Raw genomic sequence first — 26,603 nt, 5'->3', positions numbered from 1 at the left:
CTCTCCTCCGGTCCGCCCGCCCGCGTCCCCTCGGCGAGGCCTTCTCTTCCTCACGCCCGCGTTTCCCGAGCGGGACCGGGTCCCCCGCCAGTCTGCCTACAGTTTCTCTGAGAGGCCCCCTCCTCCGCCCGCCCGTCCGTATCCCCTTGGAGGAGCCAGTCCCACGCGCGTCCGCCTCTCCTTACCGCCAGTGGGTAGAATCCACTCCAGTGTGTCCTGCGTCCTCCTAAGGGGACACCCGCCCCGCCCCCTGCGACAGCCGCCCCCGCCGTGACGTAAGCACAATAGGGGTTTCCTCCCGCAAGTGGGAGGTGTGGCTCCATCATGAGCTGAGCCATGGCACAAGCTAGACATTGATGCACCCTCATAAAGCAAGCACACACACACACCTGAGACAAGACAGAACCTGACACCAAGAAGCGGGACTGCTTCCCAATCCTGTCTTCCAAGTCATTTTAGACACCCTCAAACGTGGATGGCCACCCGAATGAGACTTTCTAGTTCTTCACATGGAAGCCTTTTAAGGGTCAAGAAACCAACTTTGTTTCCTTTTTAACATGTTTTGTGGTGTCCTTTAGATAAAAACAAGAGCAGTTTTCTTCACAAAAGGAGGCTGACACACAATTCCCTTTAGTGAGGTTTATTAGAAGGGAATGGCCCCCAGGCTATGACCGAGCCTGGGGGTGGGAGGAGAGGGTATTAGGCAGGAAGAATACAATAACAGAGGTCTAAGCATGATAGAGCCTGAAAGGGAAGGGCAGCCTTTCCTTTAAAGCCAGGAGAGGCCCTTTATTAAGGGCTGGGAGGGAGGGAGGTGGGTAGGGAGAGGCCAGGCAAGAGCAGCTGCTCCAAAGCATCCCCAGGAGAGGGATGAAGCAGAGAAATGTACTCAAGGAGCAGCCTTCAAAGCATCTCCATGAGCAAACCCTCCCCAAATGAGAAATCTGACTCTTTATAATCTCTTAAGGATGACAGGAAATTTCACATCATGTGATTTAACTCACCACAGCAGGAATAGCCAAGCACATGGAGTAGCCACGACCACAACCATGAGTTACTGTCTGGTCATAGCACAGACAGCTTCTTAACTATGTTCAGGTATGGTCCGATCATTTCAGGTTGTGGGATTTGGCCTAAAGTTGCAGGCGTATGTTCTAAGATGCACTTGTCACAGGCATACCACATACAAGGTGTGCATGACGGAAGTCAGAAAACAGCTTCTGGGAAATGGCTCTCTCCTTCCACCACTAGGTAGTCAGTATTGGCAAGTGCCTTTATCTGCTGAGCCATCTCAATAGCCCCCAGGGGAGGTCCACTTCTTAAGAAGATCTACTGGTGTTTCCAATGGTGTAAAACCACCTGATTTGAGTTTAAAGCCCATGGCCCTTGGGGTATACCCTAGCTAGGCTTTCTTACTCCAGCCTGTTCTTCCCACTCACAGACTGACCCAGAACAGACACTCTGGATATCTCCCAATCCAGAGTTCACCTGGGAACACCTGTTGAAGGACCTCTGCCCTCTGGAGACCCATCCATCTATAAACGACTGAAGATGAGTGAGTCATCAGACCTACTAGGTGTTGTCATTCGCCAGCCTTTGTCCCCATCCTAAGCTTGGAATTGACACAGCCCCAAGGGGGTACCTGCATGTTCCAGTTGGTGAAGGGAGGCCTCAAGGAGAAATGGAGGCCCTGAGCACAAGCCTGCAGAAGAAGCAGTTGTAAGAAATACATGCTGACTTATTATAGCGATAAGACAGTTTCTTTGGGGATAAATATCTGAGACAGTCTGAATATTTTATTCATTTGTGATGGCTTCTTGCAGGCAAGGTGAAAAAAATTCTACCCTAGCATTCCTGGGTGATAGGATGGAATTTAAAAAAAAATAAAAAAAAAATCTGTATTGATTCGTGATTGTTTCTGAATACAGAGGTGTGGGGAAGGGTTTCCACTGGCTTCATGGGGACGAAGCAACTTTAACATAGTGTTGGAAAAAGGCAGGAGTAGGGCTTAGGCTGGTCTTTAGCCCACCGATGCCAAGATGATATCTACTGGCAGCTCCTCTGAGCTTCTTGCTGTCACCTGCATTGTCACCGTGTCCAAAAGCAGAAGTCGGGAGCGCACAAGGATGTCATGACCACCCCGGAACACACCTGGAAAAAGAGAAAGGAAATAGGGTTTTGTGAGGCTGAAGGGGCTGATAAAGGCAGCCTCTATGCAAAGGCACGGGGGGGGGGGGGGGGGGGCCTAGGCAAATCTCACAGCTTCTTTGAACTCTGGAACCCTTAACAAAAAGTATAGCAGTAAGAAGGTTAACTATTAGCAGGACATTGGTGACAAATGCCTTTAACCCCACACTCAGAGTTCCAGGACAGCCAGGGCTATTACACAGAGAAACCCTGTCTTGAAAAAGAAAAAGAAAGCAAATAAACAACAAACTAAAGAATGTTCAAGCTCCTGCCAGGCTCAAGTGAGGCAGGGATATGGAAGTCTTATTTTAGAATCTCATGTTAGAGGTTCATACATGGTGGCTGAATCTGAGAGTGTTGATGAGGGGGAGAGACCTATTAAGAAAAAAACCACAAAGCAGATGTTTGACAGACCCAGGGGACTGAGCTGCCTCATCAAGGCCAGAGCGTTAAGCCTGGCGGTGAGCTATGTGCTTGCACTGAAGCAGAACATCTTCCCAATTCTGTTTGTAAACCATTCACCTCACACCCACAAATTAACCAATCCTCCCCTCCAAAAAACCAAGGTTGGGTGTGTCTTAATGGTATAACACTTGCCTTGCCTAGCAGGCAAGAGGCCCTGGGTCTGATTAGCAGCACTGGAGGGGAAAAAAACCACTAGGCATAATGGCTCATTAAAGGCTGAAGCAGGAGTATTATAAATTCGAGGAATCTTGTGCTACACAGCAAGACTCTGCATCAAGAATCTGCCTAGCCTCAATCCTATAGTTTTCAATCCCCTCAATTCCAGCTACATGTCCACAACTGTGAATCTATGGCCTTTTTTATGTTAAACACTGGATATCAAGTATTTACACAGGGGTTACAGATAATTTGCATGAAAATACTCTGGGGAAGAATGGGCAGAGCTGCTCTGAGAGTGGAAAGACTGGGTTCTTTATAAGCGCTATTCAATTTTGTGTTTGAAAGTTTCCAGGACAAAATGCTTAAAAGGGTGGTGGTGTCACACACCTTTAATCCCAGCACTCGGGAGGCAGAGACCAGCATGGTGTACAAGAACTAGTCCAGGAAAGGCTCCAAAGCCACAGGAAAACCCCCATCTCGTAAAACAAAAAACAAAAACAAACAAACAAACAAACAAAAAAAACCCTACACTGGGGGCTGGGGAGATGGCATTTGGATCCCAAATCATGGACTATTGGGAACATCTGGATCTCCAATGTAAATCATGCTGCTTTCAGAGATGCTGTTTCAAGAGACCAGCAGTCAGGGGGAAACGCTGAGTCATCATGCCATGCCCAGTGCAGCCAATGTTATAAAATAAAGGACAAGCCCCAGCTAGGACTACAATCAATGGCATTTCCACCTGTAAAGCTACCCAGGCCCTCCCCACAGATGTTCCTTACCAGCTAGCAGCAGCGTGTGAGTATTCTTGTTTTCTGGTACTTTGTCTGACCTCTCACAAGGATGCATTCCCAAAAACTTCACAATATTGCCCACAGCCTCTGTAGGAAGAAACCCCAGCACTACTAAGTTATGGGTGTATGTAATGTGTGTGTGTGTGTTTATCTTGCTGGGCCTCCCATTCATACTACGCATGCACTTTCCCACTGAGCCACAAGCCCAGCCCCAAGTGTCCATGCTACCATACTCAACACATGTGCTCCAGATTCTTGGTGGGAAGAGGGGAGGCACATGGCAGCTAAAGTATAATAGCTGAGGGTTCTGCAAAACAGCCAGGTCAGAGGGGCCACCAGCATTTTACCTTCAAGGGTCTTGATGGTAGACAGGGTAAATGTTTCCTCCTTCTCAAACTCATCCCCAACCTCATCCCAGGCTGCTTCAAAGTTTACTTTCATGACTTTCTGGATGTGATCAGCCACAGTAACTTCTAGATCCTCCAGCTGGAGAAACACAGACAGAAGCCAGACTTCAGGAGAGACTTCCTGTTCTGCATTTCTAGGCCTCTGCTCTAAACTTGTCCCTTCCTTCCCACAGCTCACTTAGCAGATATCTATCTGCCAGTGTGTGGGGACAGGGTGGGCTTCAGGACACAGAGCAAGTTACCTTGGGACCCATCCCAAAGTACTCAATGAAAGTGGCACTCCTTCATCAGGCAGCAGCCATTTCTTCAGCAGATTCTGTACTTTAGCAGTGCCCTCGAGGCCCAACATAGGCTGGACCCCATTGTCACCTCAGCTGTGAACTTGACATTTAACACTCCCATTCAGCCAGCTTGGACTGTGTCCACATGAAGGCTCCTTTGTTCATTCCTCCAACAGATCTTCATAGAAATCTGTGGGTGTTTACTGTGCATAAAGCCACTGCTACAGTAAAAGGAGTGCCTCCACTATAGCTCCCCATGGGACAAGTCTTAAGGCAGTCCCCACCTCCGTCACTTTGGCTGAGGAATGGCTCTTCTCTACCTACGGTTGTTACAATACACAAGGGTGAATGTCAGATGTATTCTATTGATTATGAGACTCTGCAACCCAGAAGAGCACAGGGGCCCAATTTATCTAGAAAGCAATTTGACTATAGCAACTAATGTCTTCATGCTTTCCTCTTGAGTCAATTAGGAATTTATCCTAACAAATTTATCAGAGATGCATGTAAAAAGCCAGGAAGTAGCGGTGCATGCCTTTAATCCCAGCACAGGAGACAGACACAGGAGGATTTCTGTGAATTGAGGCCAGCCTGGTCTACACAGTGAGTTCCAGGATAGGCTCCAAAGTTACAAAGAGAAACCCTGTCTTAAAAACCCAAACGAACAAAAACATGTAAAAATCTGTACCCATAGGTCTGTGTACCAGTCATGCAGTGCTTGCTAACGCCAGGAGAGGTCATCAGATCCCCCCCCCCCCCCATAGCTGAAGTTACAGACACTTGTTATTTACTGTGTGGATACTAGGAATTAACTTGGGTCCTCTGAAAAAGCACCAGAGTTCTTAACCACGAAGCCATGTCCTCATTCCCTGTCCCTGCCCTCTTACCACATATTCATCCTCATAGCCTTCTTCATCAATCTCTCCAGTGTTGGGGTCACAGTCCTTAACAGTGAACTTCATCACACAGCTGAATGTGCATGCCACTGTGGGGGAGAGAGAGGGGATGGATGAAGACAAGCTCCTTCATGGTCAGGTGGACATGTCCTGTCTTTCAGGAAGCATTAGTAACAGCTCTATGCCATCAAACCCAGCTTGCTGGACAAAGGCACCACCTCATAGGACAGGAACGTCAAGTCACAAGTCCAAAGGAACAGAGACAATGCAGTGTGGCTAAGACCGTGTCTCAGCTGCAGGCCACTGTCCATGATGAGAAAAGCTTGTAATATCACTGGAGAGATGAATTAGAGATGTGTGGTGTTTGTGCCTGTCTTTGAGAATACTGACTCATCTGAAGATCACACAGGCTTTGATTCTAAGTTAACAAACCCACCTAACTTAAGCCTCAGTTTTCTCATCTAGGAGCAAGAATAGGCAGTACTTATCCTCATAGAGTTGCTATGAGAACGAAATAACATAATATACAGAAAGAATTTGGGACTGAACAATTCTCATGTTTGAATCAAGGAGTTTTTGTGCCATCCTGATGTATGGACTCCCACAAAGCCTGAGCGGTATCTACAGAGAGCTCACCGGCTGTAGGGTCCTCCTTGGGCAAAGCCACTAATGTGTAGCAGGTCCCAGGCTGGTTGTAGGGCAAGCTCCGGGCAGGTACATAGGAGAGCACTTCATATCCCTCAGTGGGCTCCATCTGCACTGTGACATTCTCCAGGGTCTGGTCATTGAGGGTGTTTGTGCAATCAAACTGGATAAGGAGGAGTAGGGCTCAGTTGTTGCTATATGGGAAGAGCCAGGATACACATCCTGCCCCCACCCCATTCCCAGCCCTCTGCCTAGTTGACATGCACAGGCTAGAGAAGTCCTGGGCAAAGATGGATGAGACACACCTGCTGGTGACAGGTATAGTCATCAAGCAGTACCCCCAATCAATTCAATGGTAAGCCCTCCAGGACCCGTCAGATCTAGGACTGCTCCTGGGCACAGGCACCAGCAGGGTCTCAGACTACCATGCTTACCTGAAACACCAAGTGGTCAGAGAAGGTGTGTTTGGTGCATCGGATGACATACTCAGTCTCTGACTCGGTGAGGGCCACTGGCTCAGGTGAGGACTTGAAGAGGGGCCCTAGCTCCTGGAACTCGGGCACTGCTGCTAACTGCTCTGAAATCCACAGATCACATTCACTCGGTTTCTGGATGTTTACACCAATTTGTGTTGAACCCCCAGGCCTCATACCCTCCCTGAGAGGGAGGACACGTGCATATCCAATTGGCTGCTCACTCTTCCTCGGCACATTTCTCAGCTTTGGCTGGCTCAAGCTGTAGAACCCTCCAAGAAGATGCCTCTGTCTAATGTAAGACCTCTGAAGCAATTTACTCAGTGTGAGACCCCAAGGGCTCAGGCCTAACCCACCATAAAACCCATACCTTTACTTCAATGATTTCCTCCCTCCCTCCCTCAAGATTGAAGGGGACAACTGTTAGCCTCCCGACATGGGTGTCAAGAACTGAATGTGGACCACCTCTCCAGCCTCAGCAAGGATTCTTAAAGGGTTCAGATTAGGAAAAGACTACAAAGGTGCATACTGTTAAAGTTATAAACTCAATGAAAGACAAATCCACCCTATGCACTGGCCTGTTAAGGCATATGGCCAATGATTAGCTACTTCTTTGGAGGGTCTAACTCTGTAACCCAGGCTAGCTTCAACTTTGTGATCCGTCAGCCTCAGGTTGCTGAATCTTGAGATCACAGTGAGTGCTATCATAGCCAATGACGAGCTACTTCAGAATGTTACAGAAAAACCAGCCATGGTAGCCCAAGCTTGTAATCCCAGTTACTCAGGAGGCCAAAGCAGGAGGATCCAATTCAGGGTCTGCCGGGTGGACAGAGTGAATTCAAGGCTAGCCTGTGTACCTCATTAAGATGTTGTCTCGACATAACGAAGATAACAAGGGCTGTAGTTATGTAGATATAACGAAGATAACAAGGGCTGGAACGCCTATACCCAGCATGCTTGAGGCCCTAGGTTCAATCCCAGCACCAACCAACCAACAAACAAACAAATAAATAAAACTTTTATGGCCTGTGGGTAAGACTCCCACTATGCAACAAGGCTTGGTCCTGGCCCAGGGTCACCATGACTCTACCAGGCTAATTCTGGTATTCCTCATAGACTGAAAGCAGTGTCTGTAAAAGGTATCCATCTCTAACAGCTTCAGACCCTGCCCTCTTCCCTTTTCTAAGGCATGATTTCTCCCAGGTAGTCACTGGTCAGCTATGTGCATCACAGGGCTTCAGGAACTGTGACTGCAGCAATAAGGAACAGATACAGGACAAGAGGTTTGGAGGTGGGCTAAGCTCAAGTTCCTTGACAATAGTCTCTCAGTGTCAAAACTTCATAAGGCAATATGGACTGAACACATAAGGAATTAAAAACACAGCACCAGTGTCTCTGAACTCTAGCTACACTCCATCAGACATCCTGGAACCCAGGCCACGAGCACACAGAGTCAAACATGAACACCAATCACCTGGCACTCGGGAACCAATAAAGTCCCCACTGCCTTAAAAAAAATTCTTGTTGCTGGGCTGAAATGCAGGGTCTCCAGCACACTAAGGAGGCATTCTACCACTGAGGCACACACATCCTCTGAAGTTCAGAATCTTAATCAGAGGTGGAGACCAGGTCCCACGTGATCGGTAGCTGGCAGGTTCTGAAGTCACTCTGACCACACTGACCAATACTCACCCTGGAAGATCTCCTGCCGAGTGGCTGCCACTTTCTCCGGCTGTTTGACTGTTGTGGTGGCGGTACTTTCTGCAAGAGCAAGCACAGTTGGTGAACCACGCTCTAGTCACAGCAGCATGGTGCTGCTGACCCCATGTTACTCCTCGGACATGGTAAATGCTAACTCTTCTGAGAGAGAAGCATGCAAGGAAAAGAGCAAGCTGGTCAGCATGGCTGTCCCTACTGCCTGAAGCAAGAGGTGGCAACGATTACTCCCTCTTTTCAGCACACCCACCCATCTTGGTTCACTCTGCAGCCAAGGGTGCAGGGCCTTACCTGGTCTCTGTTCTGCCATAGCGGTGGTGGCCAGAGGCACAGACTTGAGGTCAAATGGCTTTTCTGATGGTTCCAGTGTATATTGCTGCAGGGCTCTCTCCAGACCAGGGATAGACACAGTCAGACCTAAAGCCAATGGAGAGGTCATTCTTCCTGGCAGGCATGACAGACAGACATGCTGCACCTAGAGAGGACAGAGGCCTGGGTGCCCCACTATGAAGGCTAGATGTGCTGATGCAGAGAAAATCATGGAACCTCTCAGCCTTACTCTTCATCCTCCTTCCCAGAGGGTTGGTGGGCAGGTAAATACAAAGTGACTCAAAAAATTACTAAGGCAACAGAAGTTTCCATTTTATTTACTGTTCTGTTTTATTTGAAATTTCATTTTGCTTTGTAGCTGAGGCTGACTTGGAGCTCCCTATCCTTCAAGCCTCAGACTCCCTGGAGTGCTGGATGAAGGTAAAAGCCATCACACCAGGCTTAAACAGTTTTGTTAATGAGTGTTTTGCAATCTGGACATTAGGCTAAGAGGATTGTCATAAATTCCAGGCCATTCTAAGCTATGTAATCAGACACTATCTCAAAACAACAACAAAAGTTTTGGATTGAGGATATAACATGATGGTGAAGACTTGCCAACCATGTGTAAGGCCCTGGGTTCAAGCCAGAGTAACACACAAAGAAAAATTTATTTGGCTACTTCCACTGATATGAATTCAAGCCTGGCACTTCCAAAGTCACATCAATCCAACAGATTGCTATACAAGTCCAGAGAAGCATGTATGGTCTTGGATGTCTTGGCTCAGGGACAACACACCTGCTCTAAGGCCATAGGAAGGGCCAAAGACTCCAAGAGGGGGCTGGGCTGGGTCCTGGGCAGACAAGAAGACTCACCATTTAGTATATAACCTGCATTGAGAGCCTTCTGCTTCTGCTCCAGGACATTCAGATAGAAGGTAGCTCTGTCTCTCACTTCATTGTCGTCATCCATCACACATCTGTGGCCAGAACACAAGGTGCCACGGACTGAGCATAGCAAGGGTGTCAAAGGGACCCTTTAGGGCTGTATGGGTGTGGCAGGGCCACACAGAGCTCTTAAAGCTCAGCTGACAAGAGTGGAGGCTCTTCAATGACAGCATAAAATATTGTCATTATGTCAGCTGAGTGGCAGACAGCTCCCTAATAAAGATCTCACTCAGCAAAGAAGACAAACTAAAAGAGACAAAATACACTGAGGTACCCTTGTGTTCATAGCAGACATGCTTACACCCTCTTCTGGACTCAGCAGGAACTAGGCACCACACACAGTGCACAGATATACACACAGGCAAAACACCCACACAAATCATTAAATCTTTGCTGGGCAAGGTGGTTCACACCTTTAATTCCAGCACTTGGGAGGCAAAGGCAGGTGGATCTCTGTGAGTTTGAGGTCAGCCTGGTCTACACAGTAAGTTCCAAGATAGCCAGGGATACATAGAGAAACCTTACCTCAAAAATAAATAAATAATCAACAATTTTTTTTTTTTTAAAAAAGGACAAAGAGCAGTGCTCTGGATCCAAGGAACACTGTTATGCTCTCAGGGTCCTGTGCCCGGACTCACCTTTTTAGCAACACCAAGATGCTAGGTAACATCTCTTCATTCTGGGCTCCAAACTTGGCCAGAGCACTCACTGCACCTAGTTCCAAGGTAAATATGATTCACTAACAGCCCCTCAGGCCCACCTGACAGAGAGCTAAGGGTGCCCACTAGTGCTCAGGGAAGCCATGCAGAAGTGCTAGTGGGCGGCACCACCAATACCATCCTAGAACAGCTCTTGTGCAAGCCTGGTGGATCCTGGTGCTATCCAGGCCTCAACTTCCTCTTCCAGTTATTGGAGGAAGGTGAGGCATAGACTAGTAGCTTCTGTTCTAGGTCTCTACAGGCTACCACCAAATGATCAAGGCCACAGACACTATCAACACTGTCAGGTTATTCACTTCAGAACAGCTAGGCCTGAGAAAATAAACAATCACATAGTGAATACCAACTGCCAAAGGAAAAAAAAAATCTTCCTAAGGAGGCACAAAAGTAGGAAATGGAAAATAAGATGAAATTAAGAACAAGATGGTAGACTGTCAGATCACTGCCTTATATAAAAAGGTAAATTTTATGGTGTGCGTTTAAAAAAAAAAAGCCAGGTACGGTGGTATATACTTGTGATTCCAGCATACAGAAGGCTGAAGCAAGATGATTTCAAGTATGAGCCAGCCTGGCTATACAGCAAGACCCTATCTCAAAAAAAAAAAAAAAAAAAAAAAAAAGCAATAACCTCTAAGCACCAATGTTACAACTAATATACAGTAAATATATAATAAACCATTAAAAAATTAAATTGTAGAAATTGTAGAAAATCATTTATCCAGATGACATGACATCTAAAGTCCTGCTGACAATATAAAAACATCTCATGAGGCTATGTCCACTTGGGGTTTAGGTCCCTTTACTGGCAATTCACCACAAAAAAGTTAGGAGTCCTGGATCACCCAGCTCAGACCTACCTGCCCGAACCTCTTCATGCTCCAGGACCACACGGTTATAGATAAAGCGAATGTACTTGGAGGGGTTGTTGGTCTTGGGCCCCTCCTGGCCCAACAAATGCAGGATCCGGGTAGCCAGCACAGTGAACTCGCAGTCCTCAATGAACTCGCACAGGTGTGACAGTCCTGTCTCCTTGCTCTCTGAGTTCTCCTCAATGATGCTGATGATGCAGTCCACAATGGCACGCTTGTACTCAAAGCCACCCTGCAGAGACAAATGTCTAGCTGAGTAAGGAGCTCACATCCTCTGGAGGCCAGCTGAGGCCTAGCCAGACCTAAGACACTGCTCCACAGCTGGAAACAGGAGCCTAGGCTTCTGTCTCTTTGTTGGAAGTTCACCAGGGCCTCTAAGAGCAGAAAGTTTTATGGGTTCTCTTGCTGAGAGAAAGATATGCTTTATTAGTAAACTGCCATGTGCTTTAAAGCCCATTGAGAAGCTGGCTTTGGAGGAAAGGCTGCTCTCTACCCCAATCCTGGCCTCAGATCCAAGCATGTTTTGTCTCCCAAGACCCACGTCCAGGGATGATGTCACTTGCCCCGTAAGAAGACAAAGGAGAACAGAAACATAGCCCAAAGACTGAAAACAGCACCACTGAGAACAGGAGACTAAACACTTAAGACACACTGTCCCTGAAGATGGCTAGTCAGTTCATACCCAGGCACCTTCCCAAAGCAAAAGGCTCCCAAACACCTGTAGTGGGAATAACTCACTGGAAGCCTCACCTAGGAGGACACAGTCTGACAACAAGGGCCTCAGCAACTCATTCTTCCCCATGGCTTTTCCAGTCACTCCTGCAGGAAGGTGTGTATAACTTTATGTTCTACTGCCTGCCTGCAGTTTGCTGTTTTCTTCCTTTGCTCTTACTTGCTATATACCTAACAGACTCACTTAGCTGAAACTACAAGCCTGGCTACGGGAGACATGTAAAAAGGCAGAATGGATGGCACACCCCACGTGGAAAACAATATGGTGATTCCTCAAGGTGTCAAGCACAGAATTATCTAACTCAGTAATTCCATTTCTGGGTATTAGCAACAGAACAGCACTCTATACTCATAATCTTCCAAGCACCTGTCATGACAGTGACAGCACAGAAGCAATCCGAGTGTTCACAGGTGGATGAATGGACAAACAAAATGTAGTCAGTACTTTAAAAGGATGTTATTCAACATTGAAAAAGAAGGAAATGATACATGCTCTAGTACATATGAAACCCAAGGACATTTATAAGGGAAAAAAGGGAGGCAGAAAAAGAACACTTCATGATTCCCCTCAAGGTAACTGGAGCAGTCAGATACATAAACAAAAGAACTGTGGGTGAGAGGCTAGAAGAGGCACACTGGCAGACAGCGTTTAACAGGTAATGTCTTAGCTAAAAACTAGAGTCGGGGCTGGAAAGACTCAGCAGTTAAGAGCACTTGTTTGTACAGAGAAACAGCACCCACACACTGACTCACAACCATTCATAACTCCAGTTCCAGGGGATCTCATGTCCTCTTCTAACCTCTAAGGACACCAAGCAGATATACAGGCAAAACACTCAAACATAAAATAAAATGAATAAATCTAACCGAAAAAAAAAAAATTAACAAGGGGGCAGGCCGGAGAGATGGCTTAGTGGTGAAGAGTGCCCGCTACTCTTCCAGAGGACTGGAGTTCAGTTCCCAGCACCCCCATCAGGTAGCTCACTGCTGCCAAAACTCCAGTGAATCTAACAACCCCTTCTGGCCTGCATAGACATTACACTTAGACATACACATATACATTCCATGAAGATAAGCATAAAATAAATGTTTTTAAAATAATTAAAAAGGGGGCTGGAGAGATGGCTCAGTGATTAAGGGCACTGGCTGCTCTTCCATAGTGCCTAAATTCAATTCCCAGCAACCACATGGTGGCTCACAACCATCTATGATGAGATCTAGTGCCCTCTTCTGGCGCACAGTCATACACGTAGGCAGAACACTATATACACAATAAATAAATCTTTGATAGATAGATAGATAGATAGATAGATAGATAGATAGATAGATACATGATAGATAGCCGGATGTCGGCAGGCACACGTCTTTAGTCCCTGGGAGACAGAGGCAGGAGTTCAAGACCAGACTGGTCTACAAGAGCTAGTTCCAGGACAGGCTCCAAAGCCATAGAGAAATTCTGTCTTGAAAAACCAATAAATAAATAAATAAATATTAAAAATAAAAAGTTATGAGATAAGCCAAACATAGTTGTATAATCCTGTAATTTCAACACACACACACACACACACACACACACACACACACACACACACACACACATATTTAAAGAAGATACCAGAGCAGGGCAAGGTGCAGGTGAGTGGACCAAGGCCCTGATTTGATCCCCAGCACTCTTCCTATACCAAGTTTGTATTTTGGACTGTGATGACACAAGAATGGGCTGGATGGGCTCCAGAGAGAAGGAAGTGCCATCCAGCCCGTGTGTGGTCATGAGCATGCATCAAAGCATGTGGGAGTCAGAAGACAATGCGTACAAGTCACTTCTCTCCTCCTGTTATGGCTCTCTTTCTGCTTTATGACTTTCAGTGGTGGAACTCTGATCTCTGGTCATTAGGCTTGGTGGCAGTGGCTTTAGCCATCTCGCCAGCCCCTCACTTGACTTTTAAGGGACTCAGCCATTAGTGTGCCTGCCTCACAGGTTGTTCTGAAGAACAAAAAAAAAAAAAAAAAAAAAAAAAGTTATCTAAACCAGGCATGGTGCATGCCTATGATTTCAGTATTCAACATGCTGAGGCAGGACAATCCTAAATTTAAGGCGAGTTAGGATTACGTATTAAGAACTAATCTCAAGGGGAAAAGAAGACAAAGGCTCTGTCTGCTCAGTGTGTGAGCCACAGATCAGTAAGATAGCACACACTACAAACCCTCAAATGTTACTTCCATCTCTGCTGCAGCCAGCCACTGGCTCTGACTAGATGACACGTTTGCAGGACACTAGTCTCAGATTCGGTTTCTTTTACATGGGTCCAGTATAGCCCAGGCTAACCTGAAAATCACTGTGTACCCAAGGATAACCTTGATCACCTGACTTTGTTCATACCGCTCAAGTGCTGGGATTGTAGGTATGTATCAGCTACCCAGTTTATACAGTGCTGGAACCAAAATCAGGGTTGTGTTCACATTTGGCACATATTCTACCAACCAAGATACACTTAAGTGCAGGTACCGACTAACCCTCAGAGGCCAGAAGATGGTGTTGGAGCCCTTAGAGCTGGGGTTATAAACAGTTATGAACTGCTACATACTGAGTCCAAACTTGGGTTCTCTGAAAGAACAGTATGTATTCTTAACTACTAAGCTCTCTCGCCAGTCCTTCTAAAACACACACAGACAGACAGACACACACACACACACACACACACACACACACACACACACACACACGCTGTCATTTTGTATATATGTATAATATATATGTATGAATGCATGCCTACACATGCCACATCACAAACATGGAAGACAACTTTCAGGAGTTTTTTCTCTGCTTCCACCATGAAATTCAGGGATTAAAATCAAGGCATCTTATACCAGTTGAACCATTTCCCTGGCCCCAGAGTCCTCACTCTTAAAATACTAGTGACAAGGACTATTAGGGGGATCAGGAGAGCTCATATCCCCATAGTCTCTAACACAGTGGGGTTGCAGATGATGGCTCTTAGGGCACTGATGTCTTATCCTTAAGCCTTAAGAAAGCCCAAGGAACCAATGCAAAAGCTGCTCTCCTGTTGGCCCTTGGTCCACCTTGGACTGGGGCAAAGGGCTCTGTATATTTGTGGGCCAAATCTGTTCCACTGTTTAGATTTTTTTTAATTAATTTTTATTTAAATTAAAAACAATCTTGTTTTACATACCAGTCCCAGCCACTATCTGTTTTTTAAAAAAATTATTTTGTATGTATGGGTGTTTTGCCTACAAGTATATATGATTCACATGCATATTTGGTGCCTGTGATAGCCAGAAGAGGACATCAGATCCTCTGAGACTAGAGTTACAGATGGTTGTGAGCTGACATGTGGGTGCCCGGAATTGAACCCAAGTCCTTCAGAAGAGCAGCCAGTGAGTGCTCTTAACTGCTGAGCCATCTCTCCAGCCCCCAATACACACTTTCTTTTGAACCTGTGCATTTGCTGGTTTTGTTCAGACAATTAAAAAAACAAACAATCCTGGTGGTGGCACACATCTTTAATCCCCGTACTTGAGAGGCAGAGACAGGAGGTTCTTTGAATTGGAGGTCAGTCTGGTCTACAGAGTAAGTTCCAGGGCAGCCAGGGCTACATAGAGAAACCCTGTTTCAAAAAACCAAACAACCAAAAACATATTCATGTCAAGCACAAAAAGAGACCAGCATAGTAGAGCATGCCTTTAACTCTAGAACTCTGGAAGCAAACAGGTGAATTTGTCAGTTAAAGGCTAACCTGGTCTACATAGTGAGTTCCAGGACAGCCAAAGCTATGTAGAGACCCTGTCTCAAAACAAAAACAAAACAAAACAACAAACCCCAGAACCAATACCATGTTTTTAGCACATTTTCCAAGATCCTGAATGGCACTCAGCCTTCTAAGCTTGACTTCACAATAGGTTACACACATCGTGCTTTCTGCCTTGGGGCACCCACTGGACTTGTTGCCATGCTGGTGAGTCGGTGAGTCATCATTACTACTATAATTATGAACAGCTGGTGCTATTACATCATCTGTGCACTGGAGTTTAAAGTGCCGCAGGCTCCAGAAAACTGCTGGTTAATAGTGTTCTGAGCTTAATACCTTGGCATCCAGACCATTCTCTGTACCTAAAAAGCTAGCAGAACCCCAGTGACCTGACTCTTACCTCTTCCCTTAGCATGGTGAACAGGAAGTTCATGAGTACGGCATGTTTGCGAGGATATTTCTGGCACAGGGCACTGATGGCCTGGACAACCACCACCTGGGGTAGAGAGACATGTTTGAGTAGCAGCCCCTGACAATCCTAGTGACTTGCTCACTAAATGTCATAGAGTCCCTCCTTAGGCAAGACCATGATCTAGGCCCAACACAAGAGCAAGAAACCAAGTGGAACACCACTCACTCCATGCTGGGGAACACAGTCCTGAGGTCACCCAGGGCAGGAAAACATGGCAGACTCTGTAGCCCAAGTGAAGGCCTGGGTCCCCAAACCCTGCCTGCCTGCTTCCCTCCTGCCTTACACATTTTCACCTAACTCTGTTCTCTTCTAGAGATCTCTTTGGCAATCATTTCTTCCCTCTGCTTTACCTCCTTTTTCTTTAACTGGCTCATGGCTCTTACATCATCCTAAGCCTTCTGAGACACATGTCTCCTCCAACTCATCCTCCACTATCCAGAAAGGTTATTCTCATGTGCAAATCTCACTGCATCAACAGCTGATACGCCTTCATACAGCCCACGGGCAGAGTAGATTTCTGTCCATTTTTCACAACCTACACTCTAGAATTCATGCTGCTATATCAAAAATTGTTCCTACCATTCTCTGCTCTGATGAAAACTCCCCGGTGACACATTTCATGACTCTATTTACATAACACTGAAATAATCTAACTATGTAAAATAGAATAGATGAGTGACTGTCAGAAATCAGGGATGAGATGAGAGGCTGGGAATGGAGGGAATAAGCCCTGTCTAGTGATGGTAAATCTAACTCTGGCAGCAATTTTGAAAGATATCCCATGTATACCTTATAAACAATGAAATCTGAATAAGCACTCTAGATTGCACAATTGCTGGTTTCTTCAATAACACTATACTATGACTATGTGGAATGTGGGCATTGGAGTTGAGAGAAATGCCCAGGACCTTTTCTTTTATATATTTGCAACCTCCTATGAATTATTTTAAAGTAAAAATTTTAAAATTATCCCAGGCAATGGTGACTCATGCCTTTAATCCCAGCACTCTGGAGGCTGAGGCAGGAGGATCTCTGTGAGTTCGATGTTAGCCTGGTCTATAGAGTGAGTTCCAGGACAACCAGGGCTACACAGAGAAGCCCTGTCTCAAAACAAAACAAACAAAAAACAAAGGAAAATATAAGCCAGATATGGAAGCAGGCATCTGTAATCTCAACCATTTGGGAGACAATAAAAGGAGGACTGCTCCAAGGTTGACACTATCCTGGGTTCTATTGAACCTGAGCTCTGGAATAAGTAAGACCCTGTCTAGAAAAAAATAAAAATACCACAAGCTGTAGGTCTGTGTGCTGACATCATCACCTTCACCCTCTCCAAAGCATCTGACCCTAGCTGGCCTATCTCCTTGGAACTTTCCAACACCCACTCCGGTCTTTGTCCCTGGCCTCAATGCCTTCCGCATCCATGCCTCCCCAGCAGCTGCTAATAGAGGTCAGCTCCTCACTGCACCTGCATCTCAGGCTATGGCTTGTTTACATGTTTGTTCATTTGTTAAAGCTTATCCTTCCCAACAAAAGGTGTCTGTCCCGTCCACTGCTGCCCCCTCTCCTGAAACTTTACAACAGACAGCAAGAGCTCAATATAAACTTCAAAAATCAATAAGCAAACTCCTTCCTGGCCTAAAAAGCACTCATCTTAAGGTTCAAAGGGACAGAGGGCTAAAGCCCTGGAGGCAGGCCTGTACAGCTCAAGCTGGTGGCATGGACAGTAGGTTCGGAACATTCCCCTTATCTTGGGGACTGCAGGCTATGAGGGCACTTGATACCTTAAACTCATCTGAGATCTCTGACATGAAGGAAGAAATCTGCTTCATGAGGCGGTCAATGCTGCTCTCACTCCCTGTCTTGAGGAGGGTAGTAATGGCCAATGTGGCAATGCTACGGTTTGAGTCTGTGACCAGGTTTTCCAGATCCAGATTGCAGGCAGTCACTGCCGATGGGTGCTTCATGGCCACCTGCAGAGGGAGGATAGAGACACCGGGAAGTACCCATTCTGTCATTCACCTACAGGGTAGTCCTGGCCAGAGGTCCTTTGGGCACAGTGTCTACTCTCCCAGCCCATTCAGAGGGAGGAAACCTACTGTCAGCTAGGCCAGCCCCATCCCCTCTTCTCTACCCAAACTCATACCTTATTGAGTGTGCGGACAGCAGCATAGCGAAGAGCAGCCTTGGGTGAGCTACAGAAGAGCTGGAGCACTGCAGGGAGACAGACACACGTCAGGCTGCCCTGGATGCCAGGCAGTGAAACACTTGGCACCCCAGGGGACCAGCATGAGATCAAAGGTAAACAAGCTCTTGGGTTTGTCTCATGCCAACAGAACTGCCTTGTCCTGAACCTTGTTTAGCAAGGCCTTGTAAGTGTCACTGTTGTTACATACTAAGCACCTGCCATGTGCTAGGCACTTGCTAAGTGGGCGGCTTGCCTGTCTGATTCTTCCAACTCCCAGAGAACAGCAGCAAAGCAACTGAAGTGACTTTTAATTGCATCCACCGACAGGAGCAGGGTTACACATCTGTTACACAAGGGCTGTCCACATCTGCAGCCCAAGCACTTAGCCACATCTCTCCTTCCATGTTCACAGCACCCAGTGGAACATCCCTTAGCAACAAGCTAGGGAGCTAAGTTCCCCCTCAAGAACCAAGTTTATTTCTCTCTCGGACAGTGACAAAGAGTTGACCCCTACTTTGTATATCAGGGACCATACCATTTTCTCAACCCTGGCTGCCCAAAGCACACAGCTAAAGTCTATGTTCAAGCATAATCTTGGATGGGACTGTATTCTAGACTATCCGAGTTCCTTTCCTGGTTGCTTAGCTTTTATTCTCTTGTCATTTGTTTGAAACTAACATTTTCTTAAATAGGATAGCATATCTGTTAAAGCCTCTACTTTGTCTTTCATTATTCTGGAAATATGGAGATATAGGAGCACATTAATCAGCGAATGAAAACACTTATTCTTTTTTTGTCCCCAAGGAGGAAGGGAGATTGCTCCTTCCATACCTGAACCCCATCTTTCCACCAGGTTTATACCACCACTGTGGGGAGCTCTAGAAAGAGAGCTCAATCATTCCAACACTCCTTCACCTCTGGGCTGGTCCTGGTTATGTGTTCATCCCTGACTCTTGAGATCTAACATAGAACCTTTTTGAACTCTCAACACAGCCACTGTTCTGCACCAGCCTCTTGCCTCTTTAAGCTCTGGATGCATACTCACTACTCCTATCCTAACACCAGCATGGGACAGGTAGACAAGGCAGGGACTTGATGGTTAGAGAAGAAACAACACAAAGCTGCCGGGTTCTCCTTAGTAACACACACTGCATCCATGCTACTGGGCTGGGTGGTTTTTACAGACCCTGCCTTTACTATCTATAGGAAAGAGGGCCATTCATGTTTCAGAAAGGAAGTGAGGCCTAGAGAGAAAGGTCTGAAGATGGGGCTTGCTCACCTGCTAAGAGCAGTGCCTATGAGCTCCAGCGCTACCCCATGAGCACACTATGCTTTCCAGGTACTGGACCCCACCCCCAGCTCTTCCTCTGGAGCCAGTTAGCTTAGTAGGGCTAGTATGAACCACACAGTCTTGTCTCTTCAGCCCTGAGAGGGAACTGAAAACAGCCCGCTTCAAAAGCAATGCCTGTGACATCCCTAGATCATGCTCTGTTTGAAAACAACCTCTGGCTCAGGGCCTGTGCCCAGCAGGCAAACTATGCAGCAGGGAAGGGGAAGCATGGAGACCTGATACGGCGGGGGCCAGCTCTTTGGCACTACAGCCTGGCAGGTTGACAATGGCTGAGGCAGCTTCATACACCACCATCTCATGCTTGTTACGCAGGCAGCTCTCAATGAAGTCAAACAGTGGGCTGTCGCGGCTACAAAAGAACATAACCATGAGAAGTTGGGGACAATTCAGCAATGCAGGCAGCATCATCTAGCTGGCAGGAGACCAGAGTTCTCACCTGCCATCTTCTTCCTCCAGTTGCTTGCTGGCCACTCGGATCATCATGCAATAGGCAAAGGGGGATTTCAGGCCATGTCGGGTGAACTTACTGATCATCTTACTCACGGCCAGACGGTCATTCTTCCGTACATGGTACAGAAGTCCTAGTGCATGGTACTACAGAACAGAGTCAGCACAAGAAACAAGCACATAAGGCACTGAGGCTACTGTATGTCTCTGGCTTCACCCTTCTTATTTTAAGAAAGTATAGCAGTCACACCCACATAGAGGGGCTGGAGCAATTTCCTCAAGCACTCTGTAAAGCCAACTCTAGCATAATGCCAACACACCACATACATGATATTCTCATTTGCACTAGAGTTCTGGCAAGGATCCTGCAGGTATCCTGACTATGTGGGACAAGACACCAGAACTGAATGAGCTGCCCCAGAGAGCTGGGACAAGACCTGAACGTGGTCCTGTGGGACTCAGGACAAAAATCCTTCTAACACCCAGGGGACTGACCTGAGTGTCCCTGCTTATCTGACCCACTCATGGCCAAGCTGGCTCTGAAGGGCTAGAAACCCAGGGATGCCACTTGTAGAGACTTAAACTACTAAAGTAACGTCTGCTCACACTTAGTCAAGTGGCTTTTGAGGGCCAAGGCATGGCAGGTGTATGTGCATTCCATGTGGGTGTCTTTAACCTTTGGAGATGTGCTGAAGGGTCAATGTTCACCCCAAAGGCAAGGTCTACACAGAGTGAAGAGAAAGACAACCACTGAAGGAAAGGGAAAAACCAGCCAGCCTTTCCCATCCCTCATTATTTATGTTTTCTCATTTAACTCTTGCTTTCCCAACTTTTGGAGGGATGCATACCAGGTTAGGTTATTGCAGAAAGTTTCTCAGAGGGAAACCTCATGTCACTAACAGAGCCAGCTAGGCAAATGGCTTGGACTAGATGGCCATCAGTCTACCTGGGCCAGGCAGGCTGTAACTACAAAACATTCATACCTGCCTTTCAATGCACCTGCCTGTTTCAGCAGCTCCAGCAAGAATCTTTCCCAAATACCCACGTGCTAGCCTGGCCACTTCTCCTAAGTCCCCATCTCCCTACACCCAATGACAAAAGGATGACAGCCTCTCCTGGCTAGAGGGCACTAGTACTTGTGGAGCGTGAACATGACAGTGTGTGATGCACCTGCTTGTTTCCAGCATCATTCTCACCTGTACCATGATGTTATCACTGGACGCCGCCTCCTGGGCCTCGTTCACCCATCGCTTGACCACATCAAAGCTGCATTTCAGCAGATGCTGTGGGCAGTGGGACTTGGTAAGGGTCAAAAAGAAGCATGCCCTTCTTGTCACACCCATGTCCCTTCTCAGATGCAGTCAGAATCTCCTCATGTCCTGATCTCAAGACCGTGGACAGACGGTGTAGCTGCCACCCTCATTCTCCCAACTTGGCAGATTTCCCACCTGATCCAAGTCCCAAGAATCTGCCATCTAAGGGAGATGGGGTCAAAGCCGCTCACCCCAGCTCTTTCCCAATGGACCCTGAGTTTCTGATCATCTTCTAACAAGACTCTGCACCCCTGCAGGCCTACTCAGAGCTACATACCAGGGAAGACACGAGGGCAGAGCTGGAGACACTGGGTACCTTGTCCACAATTGCTTGTTTCATGTAGCGCTCAACAGCCTGCAGCATGGTGCTCTGTGGTGGGAGAAGGCAAGCTCAGACATGCAAGCCATGGGGTATAGAGCAAAGCAAACATTTTCAGAAGCTCCTATGAGACACTCCCACCCTGTTCCTCCACCTGCAGGAGAGCTGCAGACAACCAAAAACATGCTTGGGACGAGGCCTCACTTGAGAGCCTGGGAAGCAGGCAGAGGGTGGAGGAACTCACGTCAGTGATCTGGCAGAGGGCTCGAACAGCGGGACCACGGTAATTATCTTCTTTCCCTGTCATGTCTTTTGTCAGGCTGGTGGGGAAAGGAGGCACTGCTGACATATGGGTCCCAGGCCATCCTCTCTTCTAGTCTACAACACCTCTGCTTGGATTTACCACACCACCCTCCTAAGTACTATTCCCTTCTTTCTCACCCAAGCCAAGCTCTAACCCAAACAACAGCTCCGGGGAGATTTACAGAGCTCAAAACAGAGCTGGGCATGGTGGCACACACTTGTAATCCCAGCACTCTGGAAGTATAGGCAGTAGGATCACCATGAACTGGAGGCTTCCAAAGCCACCAAACTGAGCAGCTTCTCAGGGACTGCCCTCTCCTCTCAGGCCTTTTCACATGTGCTTGTTCAGCCTGGCCTCACTCCTTCAGAATCCAAATCATTCTGGAGATCTTTTCTGGTCCAAAGCCATGCTGGTATCCTCCTGTTCTGTTTTCACAGCCCATTACAGTTCCATAAACCTGCTATTTGCGTGTAAATCCTGAGGCAACAGAGGCTATGCTTTGCATAACTTTCCTCCAATATTGAAACATTCCATCCTTCAGGGAAGCTTCTTAAGCAGGAAGGTAAACAACTCAAAATACCTTCAGCAAGCCCCTGAATCTGACCAGATTCACTAGGCCCCACCCTGCCATAGTAAATAAAAACTGAGCTGAGCTCTCAGACCAAGAGCTGAGCTGCGCAGCAGACTCAGAGCAGACCTGCTGCCTAGAAGCAGACACCAGCCAAACTACCCGGAAGATGTTTAGACCAACTGAGGCACCTGGAAAAGACACTCTCCAAACTGATGAACTGCCTACAGGCTGTTCTGTGTGCTCTAGGTTCCCAGGCTTGTGAGCTGTCACCCACGATGGGGTGGGCTTTGGTAAGGCAGTTGTCCTTGAGTCATTTCTGCTCCTGAGTAACCCCTCACCCATATTACCATAAACAACCCCAATAAAACTCATTGGTTCACCAAACTGGGCTTTGATCAGTTGTGGGTACCCTGAGTAGACACGTGCGTGTGTTGTGTCTCCCGTCTCCCGAGGAAAAGTTTTGTCACAGGAATACCATGGCTCTCTTGTTGCTATTATAATCCCAGAACTACACATGGACTGATATACATTAAGCATCATCTTCCTAAAAAAGCTATAAGATCTATTTTTATTAGTTTTAGTAATGTGTAGGTGTCTGTGTCTATGTGGGATTGTGTGTAAATGAGTACAGGTGCCCCCTACCACATCAGATTCCTCTGAAGCTGGAGTTACAAATGATATATATATGGTTTTTTTTTTCCTTATTTTACATACCAATCCCAGTTCCCTACAGATGGTTTTAAACCTCCTGATGTGGATGTTAGGAACCAAACTCAGATCCTCTGGGAAGGCAGCAAGTGTTCTTAACCACTGAGCCATTTCTCATGCCCTAGTAAATACCATCATAATACACCTGAATATGGCTGTATGGACCCCTTCTTGCATAGCAGTGTCAAGAAGAAATAAGAAGGGACTGGAGAGTTGGCTCAGGGTTTAGAGTACTGATTGCTCTTCCAGAGGACCTGGGCTCAATTCCCGGCACCCACAAGGCAGCTCACAATTGTCTGTAATTCCAGTTCCAGGGGACCCAACAGCCATGGCAAAACACCAATGCACATAAAATTGCAAAACTAAAAAATCATTTTTAAAAAAGAAGAAAACAGGGCCTTAGGGATTTTGTTGTATTTTGTTTGTTCTTTGTTTTGTTTTTGAGACATCTTGCTATATAGTCCAAGTGGTTCAAACTAGCAGCAATCCTCCTGTTTCTGCCAAGTACTAGGAGTACAAATGTGCATGATAATGACCAGGTTTGACTCTCAGTTCTCAAGGACACTAGTATTAGTGCATCTGTCCCTAATTACTCAGCCTAATGCAGATACCAGGACTTGGCAAGCAGACTTCTTCATAAACACCTTGCATTCGGTTTTTCTTTTCCTTAGAACTCACTGAAGACTTTCTGAAAGTTCCTTGCTGGCTGCATTATCTAAGGGGGAGTAAGGCCAGAGAAGTGTGAAGGAAGTAGAACACTCTAGAAGCTGGCATGGGGTGGACCTAGGAGGAAAGGTCACCAGCCATATACCCTCTTCGCTGTACATGTTCCCTCTCATCACAGGAGCCATCCCCTGCCCAAGACTTGCCTGCTAGTCACAATAATGACATCCTCTGCAATGCAAGACATCTCCTTGATGGTCAAGTAGCACATGCGGCGCAGCGTGGGCTAAAAAGATAGAGAAAGCCCTGTCACTCCTGCTCCGTGAGAGAAGACCAGGGCAAGAAGTCTGCCATCTGCCCATGCTGGCAGATAGTCCTCCCCCCACACTGTCACCGCTGCCACACTTCCAGAAAAGCAGGGGACGTGTACTTACATCATTGGACTGAAAGAGCTTGGTCATGGCAAAGAAAGCCTCGGTTGCTTCTGTGGTACCCAGGTGCTCCCCCTGTGGTAATTATAAAAGAAGCCTGTTTGGGACAGATCAGCCGAGTAGACTTTTCAGAGCCTGCAGGAACTCCAGGCAGTGAGAGCTGGGAACTCAGAGAACACAGAACTTGACTGTTGGTTCCAACCACAGAGTTGTCAAAAGCTTAAGGGTACATCCCCATTTACACATACACACACACTCATACACCTGTATTCCCTGCTACCCTCGTCTTGTTACCTGGTTTATGAGGTAAAGGATCTTGGTGAGGATGTGGGCGCATTTCCTGGGGTTGATAGGAGTTTCGTTAAAGACTCGAGCCTGTGAAGAAGTAACTGTTACCTCCAGCCTGGTACACTTCCCTTCCATAGCCAACCCTCAGTTCATGAAGTGCCTGGAGAACCACAGCGTGTGTATTGATAACTCATTAGTCCACATAAATGTGTTCTGAAATGGTAAGAGTTTACTTTTCTCCCTTTCTTTTTTATTTTATTTTATGTACATTGCTATTTTGCCTGTATATATTCTGTATGAAGTGTCAGAAGACCTGGAACTGGAGTTACAGACAGGTGTGAACTGCCACGTGGGTGCTGGGAATTGAAACCACGTCCTCTGGAAGAACAGCCAGTGCTCTTAACTGTGGAGCCATCTCTCCAGCCCTGAGTTTGTCTTAACTCATCTACTAACCATACCTGCAATCTTTGCTTGTGCTGCCCTTCTGACTACAGATACTTAGCAAACAAAATGAACAACCAGCACTCTACATATGTTAGCATTCTGACAGCAGGTATCCCTGACCAAATGGACAGGTGAGATGGGACTTGCCTCTTGGAGTACGGCACTCTTCTCCAGGTGCTGGAGGGGGTTGGAACCTCCACCTACAGTGAACAGAGAAGACTGATTACAGGTTGTGATCCTGAATTAATTTCTTTCCTTCTTTTTCTTTTTTTGAGACAGAGTCTCATGCTGGTCTTGAACTCCGAATGTAGCAGAGGGCCATCTTAAGCTTCTGATGTTCCTGCCTCCACCTCCTGGTTTATGTGGTGCTGTGGATCAAACACAAGGCTTCATACATGCTAGGCAAGCACTCTACCAACTGTGTGACATCCCCAAACCCTGACCCTAAATAAATACTGGGAAAGGGAAGAAGTCTCTATTATCTACCAGTGGCAGCCAAGGTTCTACTATCTGTCTACAAATCTTGTCAAGGAAACTCCCCTCTTCCCCAGACCATTTGCTCACAGACACCCAGCACAGTTTCTGTGCCTCTTGTGGTGCAACATTTTGCATTCATTCATGCAACCAGAACTTGAGTGAGTCTATGTGTCAGTGAAAACCAACACTAATTGACCTGTGACCTGAGTGTCCCTGACAGCAGATGGTGTTACACTTTTAATTAATTATGTGTGTGATTATCTTGTTGCTGTCTGGTCCCACAACTACGTGACCATAATAATATTCCTACTACAGGCATTGAGTGTCCCCATTCGTTTTAGCTACGGCTAAAACCTCAGGATCTGTAAAGTACCTGATGTACAGTATATGTAGCTTACTGAATGAATGAAACTGTCAGGGTTCTTAGCTGCAGGACTCTTTACACCCAGACTGGCTGATACCAACGCAGCTCTGCTAAGTACCAAGAGGTCGGATGTGAATACAGGGTAGCATCCTGCCTGGGCCCCTCCTCTAATAGGATGGGGAAACTGAGGCCCAGAGAAGAGCGTGACTCGCACAAGGTCACGCAGCAATCCTGTCCAGAGCTGGCGAATGAGAGCAGCACGTCTCCTCAGAGGACAGCTACGGAGCGGCGCACAAACCCCTGCCCCTTTTGGGCCTTAGCTCTGGTTCTGACAGAGGCCCGGAAGAAGGGCGTTCAGGAAGGTCCCAGGAATCTGTGCGAGGATCTGGCCTCCCCAGGCTTTCAAGGGTCCCTCACCCGACTCCTCGTCCTTCTTGTCGAATTTCTTCAACATGGTGCCAGGGGAAAGTCCACGCAGCAGAGAGATGCTCAGAGCAGCGGTGAGAGCAGCTTCCCCCAGCGGCTTCCGTACTCCCGCCCGCCACGTCACCCTGAGCACTGCACTGTGAACTGCGCCTGCGCACTCTGTGTTTTGCGCCTGCGCACAACCACGCCCACCTTGCTCTGCACCTAGACACAGAGACCTGAGTGGAGGGCGGAAGGGGAGTGCTGAGAACGCCCATAAAACGGGCGTGGCTTGTCACTGGGGGCGGGGCCTGAACCTGAAGTTGAAGATGTTCCACCTCTGCGCCCCCCATGTGTTTCTGTTGTTTGCAGTTGCCCTGGCTGAGAGTTGCTGCACAGCACGTCCGCACTGTGAATGTTCCCTGTTACTGTTTATTGTCTTTTTCAGGAAGCCTCACCTATTGCTTATCTTTGCCAGTCTCTCTGTCCTG

General features: G+C 47.1%; 2 protein-coding genes across 2 annotated transcripts in view; both read right to left on the bottom strand.

Moving 5' to 3' along the window:
- The window catches only part of Mgll (monoglyceride lipase), an 883,522-nt gene extending 875,776 nt beyond the window's left edge, over positions 1 to 7,746 (bottom strand). Inside the window, exon 1 of the mRNA XM_051203379.1 lies at positions 7,740 to 7,746. The gene's annotated coding sequence lies outside the window, so the exon portion shown is untranslated. The remainder of the gene's footprint in view (positions 1 to 7,739) is intronic.
- On the bottom strand, positions 625 to 26,267 carry Copg1 (COPI coat complex subunit gamma 1). Its single transcript, XM_051203384.1, has 24 exons — positions 26,125 to 26,267; positions 25,014 to 25,066; positions 24,429 to 24,509; positions 24,138 to 24,209; positions 23,910 to 23,989; positions 21,702 to 21,777; positions 21,416 to 21,508; positions 21,022 to 21,108; positions 19,815 to 19,972; positions 19,594 to 19,727; positions 17,986 to 18,053; positions 17,624 to 17,812; positions 15,768 to 15,863; positions 10,857 to 11,100; positions 9,919 to 9,994; positions 9,209 to 9,312; positions 8,315 to 8,440; positions 8,000 to 8,068; positions 6,269 to 6,411; positions 5,826 to 5,997; positions 5,181 to 5,278; positions 3,953 to 4,091; positions 3,594 to 3,692; positions 625 to 2,151 (listed from the first exon to the last, which is right to left on the bottom strand). Exons 1-24 carry the CDS (start codon positions 26,159 to 26,161, stop codon positions 2,021 to 2,023), a joined length of 2,625 nt encoding a protein of 874 aa, XP_051059341.1. The 5' UTR covers positions 26,162 to 26,267; the 3' UTR covers positions 625 to 2,020.
- Between the last annotated feature and the right edge of the window lie 336 nt (positions 26,268 to 26,603).

This window comes from Phodopus roborovskii, unplaced genomic scaffold (genome assembly GCF_943737965.1).
Source record: "Phodopus roborovskii unplaced genomic scaffold, PHOROB, whole genome shotgun sequence".
Lineage (NCBI taxonomy): Eukaryota > Metazoa > Chordata > Mammalia > Rodentia > Cricetidae > Phodopus > Phodopus roborovskii.
Note: the sequence above shows the minus strand (reverse complement) of the source record. Positions and strands in the feature narration are given on the sequence as shown.

Coding starts and splice junctions, on each gene's coding strand:
- Copg1 (XM_051203384.1), bottom strand. CDS start 26,161: ATGTTGAAGAAATTCGACAAGAAGGACGAGGAGTCGG. Junction 21,109..21,415: donor CTGCCCTCGTGTCTTCCCTG/GTATGTAGCTCT, acceptor CACTGCCCACAG/CATCTGCTGAAATGCAGCTT. Junction 15,864..17,623: donor AGATCTCAGATGAGTTTAAG/GTATCAAGTGCC, acceptor TCTCTACCCCAG/GTGGTGGTTGTCCAGGCCAT.